Source organism: Neoarius graeffei, chromosome 21, assembly GCF_027579695.1.
Source record: "Neoarius graeffei isolate fNeoGra1 chromosome 21, fNeoGra1.pri, whole genome shotgun sequence".
In the NCBI taxonomy this organism is placed as follows: Eukaryota; Metazoa; Chordata; class Actinopteri; order Siluriformes; family Ariidae; genus Neoarius; species Neoarius graeffei.
Window position 1 is genome coordinate 44,283,042 of NC_083589.1, and position 4,723 is coordinate 44,287,764.

At 45.6% G+C, this 4,723-nt stretch overlaps 1 protein-coding gene across 1 annotated transcript; it reads right to left on the bottom strand.

Annotated features, from left to right (window-relative positions):
• Positions 1–282: 282 nt before the first annotated feature.
• On the bottom strand, positions 283–1,416 carry gpr85 (G protein-coupled receptor 85). Its single transcript, XM_060903646.1, has one exon. The coding sequence runs from the start codon at positions 1,414–1,416 to the stop codon at positions 283–285; it is 1,134 nt and encodes a 377-aa protein (XP_060759629.1).
• Positions 1,417–4,723: the final 3,307 nt, after the last annotated feature.

A 4,723-nucleotide genomic window follows, 5' to 3' on the forward strand; every position in this document is an offset into this window, starting at 1 on the left:
ACGGCATTCCCGTAGTAGTTGTTTACTAGAACATAAACACAGGAGGGGTTCCTGCACTCCCTGATTATTTTATTCCCTTCAAGCTTCGCATCCGACGCCGATTCACATCGAGAGGTGTGTCTGATCGACAGTTTGACACCAGGCCTACAGGGTGAGGGCAGGGATGTGTACAGGGGTTATACTGAAGAAGATGAAGAAAAGGAGAGCTATACAACAAGGATGCGCCCCGACCATCCAGGTGGAGCCAAAAAAATTTACCCAAGACCCAAAAAAATGTAGCCTTCATATAACACAGTAGGGTTCCCTGGGTAACCTGGACTTTCTGCAGTAGAGGAGCGTGGTGCTGAAGCAGCGTCTGAGCTCACGGTTGGAGAAGATGCAGATGAAGGGATTGACGGCAGCCTGAGCAAAGCTCATCCATACAGCTGCTGTGAGATAGCCTCCTGGTACGGCAGGGCCACGGGCGAACACTCTCCAGTAGCACGCCACTAGGTAGGGCCCCCACAGACTAAGGAAGAAGAAAGTCATGACATAGAACATCCTGCTTATCCTCTTCTCAGTCTTAAACTCATCCAACACCAGGAGGCGCCGCCGGCCTGCCGCGTTGCCGTTCTGCCGGATGCCCAGCAAGGTTGGAGGTGTCGGGCCTCGGCCAAAACCGGCCAGCCAGTTAGCCGCCGCTTGCCCACTGGCCCCTGGCCCGTGGAAGGTCCAGTTTTGGCTGACAGCAGGCACAAACTGGACCGGTTTCATCTTGCGCCGATCATGAACGAAGAATATGAGCTTGAGGTAGACAAGCTGGGTGGCCAGAAGGATCAGGGCAAGCAGAAGCATGAAGCCCAATGAGTCGTTGGCACGGAATGAGCGGTGCTGAAATGTGCATTGGTCCTCCTCGCGGATGAATGAGTATGTGCCCACGTCCAGCACAGGCGGAAAGGCCATGGCCACTGACAGTGTCCACACCATGCACACCACAGCCAAGCACGTCCACAGGGTCAGCCGCTTGGTATAGAAGCGGTGGTGTGCAATAGCTAAGTAGCGTGTCACGCTGACACAGAAGAGCATGAAGGCTGTGTGGAAGCAGGAGAGCACACCCAGGAAGGCGATCACTTTGCATGTGAGGGTGCCGTACGTCCACGCCGAGCCGTTTTTTACCGAGGTGAATACAAAGGGGAAGCAGATGGCTGAGCGCAGGATATCTGAGGCGCACAGGTCCAACAAGAAGTAGTAGGGGGCACGGTGCAGGCTCTTGTCTTTGACCAGCAGGATGGAGATCAGGAGGTTTCCCACAACACCGACGCCAATGATGAAGCCCAGGGAGGTTAGTTTGAGAAATGTGGCAAGGGGAGAGACATTCTGCAAGATGTTGTGGTCCCCTGCATGGCTATAGTTCGCCATAGATGGAGGAGGGATCATAAAGATGATTAAAGCTTTAAGCCAAGTATCATGATCTGGATGCAAGGAGAAGAGATAGATCCATGTGGTGTGCTTTGAAGCAGATTCCAGCCTTGCTCTCTGCCTCGCTTCTAAGGCATCCTTTGTTCCTTTGTCTCATCACACCTAAAAAAAAAAATCCCAGAGAAATACGATCCACCCATCAGGATTTATGCTAACATAAAACAAACATGCTGCTTTTTATGGCACTGCTCCCTCTATGTCAGGTTCAGAGAGGTCTTTTTCTTATTTTTTTTCTCCCTGTCCATTAGATATTTGAACATCACATTTCAGCTGTAATGGTATGCAGCTAGTGCAGAGCCACAGTTGGGTTGTTCAACTGGACATGATACAGTCATTATTACTGCTAAAACGAGATGCCATATTAAGAGAAAACCTTCATTAGGATAAGATCCCTCATCAGTCTAAAGAATATGAATATTACGTGCTGGTTAAGAAATACTACGCAGAAGAGACAAAAGGCATGAAGTGCAGGAGGTTTGGTTGCAGGTTCTGGCGCAGATGGAGTGAAACATTTATAGAAATGCAGCAGAAAGCTGTTGCTCCCACCCAGGGATCCTGCAGAATCAGTGTCTAGTCTCTGTTTAACAGGAACAATCCCTGTCAGCCTCGAGTGTCGGGCTCAATTAGCACCCAGCTAACCCAGTGCTAACATCACTGACAGTCACCTGGCACTCAAAACAAATAATAATAATAATAATAATGATAATAATAATAATAATAATAATAATAATAATAGGCGAGGAATAGTAACAATAACGCATCTTGGACAAAACGGAGAATGGTGCACTATAGCCTCCTGTCACAGATTTGGGTTTGTATAGGAAAGGAAAAAAAAAATCAAGAACATTCTGTTTGAACGTGTATAAAATAGATACATAATAACTATGTTGAGATTATTAATCTGGGATTATTGCATGCTGTCACTGTTCGATGAATAGGGTGAAAACATACTGAGACCAAATGATGATGTGCTTTCATTATAAAAGAAGAAGAAGACTCATTCGACATCATCTAGCTACGCGTCTGTGCTGTGTTTTTTTTTTTTAAATAGAATAAACATCTTATTCTCACGCCATGTTTACAAAACCACTGGATTACAAAATCCAGTCCAAACGAGCTATTCTGGACAACAAATGGGTTAAAATGTGGTTTTACCTCACGAGTGTCCTATAGCCTGTTTATATTATTTCCCTTAATCTCATTGAGAACCCTCTCCCTCTCTCTCTCCCTCTCTCTCCATGAGCTGAAGCGGTTTGTAGTCTCCCTGAGCCGCTGTATGGATGTATCAGTGCCATCACCAGCCGCATGTCAGCCGCGAGTGCCACACAGACCACAACAAAGATATTAATTAAAACATACCTGTTGATATTCCACCTTGCCTCCTGGATGCTATTTACATGTTAGATTCCACTTGGCCGTTTTTATTTATTAATTTTTTTAAAAATAAAAAAAAGGGCTTGGTTTGTCGTCTGCCCCTATTCCCCCCACTGTGAATATACAGTAAACGGTGCAGACGGCGCATGCGCACTGGCGCTCTTCGTGATCCGGAGCCGCGTCTGGTCTCCGGTTGCAGCAGCAGCAGCGCTGTCTCCATTGGCAACATCTGCACAATGGGGGGCAGCATCACTGGTCCATTTCTCCCATTCTCATTTACACACAGGCGGACAAAGGATGTGCTCACTTATAAACCAGATTGAGATCATGAATTTATCTGCTTCCATTTTAAGTCTAAATGGACATTAAGCAATAAATGATAGACATAATTAATGTACTATTATATATATATATATATATATATATATATATATATATATATATATATATATACTACCGTTCAAAAGTTTGGGGTCACTTAGAAATGTCCTTATTTTTGAAAGAAAAGCACTGTTCTTTTCAGTGAAGATCACTTTAAACTAATCAGAAATACACTCTATACATTGCTAATGTGGTAAATGACTATTCTAGCTGCAAATGTCTGGTTTTTGGTGCAATATCTCCATAGATGTATAGAGGCCCATTTCCAGCAACTCTCACTCCAGTGTTCTAATGGTACAATGTGTTTGCTCATTGCCTCAGAAGGCTAATGGATGATTAGAAAACCCTTGTACAATCATGTTAGCACAGCTGAAAACAGTTGAGCTCTTTAGAGAAGCTATAAAACTGACCTTCCTTTGAGCAGATTGAGTTTCTGGAGCATCACATTTGTGGGGTCGATTAAATGCTCAAAATGGCCAGAAAAATGTCTTGACTATATTTTCTATTCATTTTACAACTTATGGTGGTCAATAAAAGTGTGACTTTTCATGGAAAACACTAAATTGTCTGGGTGACCCCAAACTTTTGAACGGTAGTGTATATATTGCAATACCACACTTGATGTCATCCTGTTAAGAAGAAGAAACCTTTATTTGTCACATGCACACTTCAAGCACAGTCAGATTCATCCTCTGCATTTAACCCATGTGAAGCAGTGAACACACACACACACACATCCAGAACTACAGCGCCCAGGGAGCAGTTAGGTACCTTGCTCAAAAGGACTTCAGCCCAAGGCCACCCTGCATGTCTTTGGACTGTCGGGGAAACTGGAGCACCTGGAGAAAACCTACGCAAACTCCACACAGAAAGGCCCTCGCCAGCCGCTGGGCTCGAACCCAGAACCTTCTTGCTGTGAGGCGACAGTACTGACCACTACATCGCCGTGCTACCAGTTCACATACAACAGTTCTATAAACAAGACACAATCTGTTTGTTTGTTTTTTGCTCCATGAGTGGAAATAGGGGCGGCACGGTGGTGTAGTGGTTAGCGCTGTTGTCTCACAGCAAGAAGGTCCAGGTTCGAGCCCCGTGGCCGGCGAGGGCCTTTCTGTGTGGAGTTTGCATGTTCTCCCCGTGGGTTTCCTCCGGGTGCTCCGGTTTCCCCCACAGTCCAAAGACATGCAGGTTAGGTTAACTGGTGACTCTAAATTGACTGTAGGTGTGAATGTGAGTGTGAATGGTTGTCTGTGTGTGTCAGCCCTGTGATGACCTTTCGCCTGTAGTCAGCTGGGATAGGCTCCAGCTTGCCTGCGACCTTGTCGAACAGGATAAAGCGGCTAGAGATCATGAGATGAGTGGAAATAGATCCTGAAGTCATCACACTCACTTTATAGCACTTTAGAGCTCACTAGCTCACATTAATTTATACATTCCTACCAAAAGTGGTCCAAGGAAGGACAACCAATGAACTGGCGACAAGGCCATGGGTGTTGAAGGCTCATTGGTT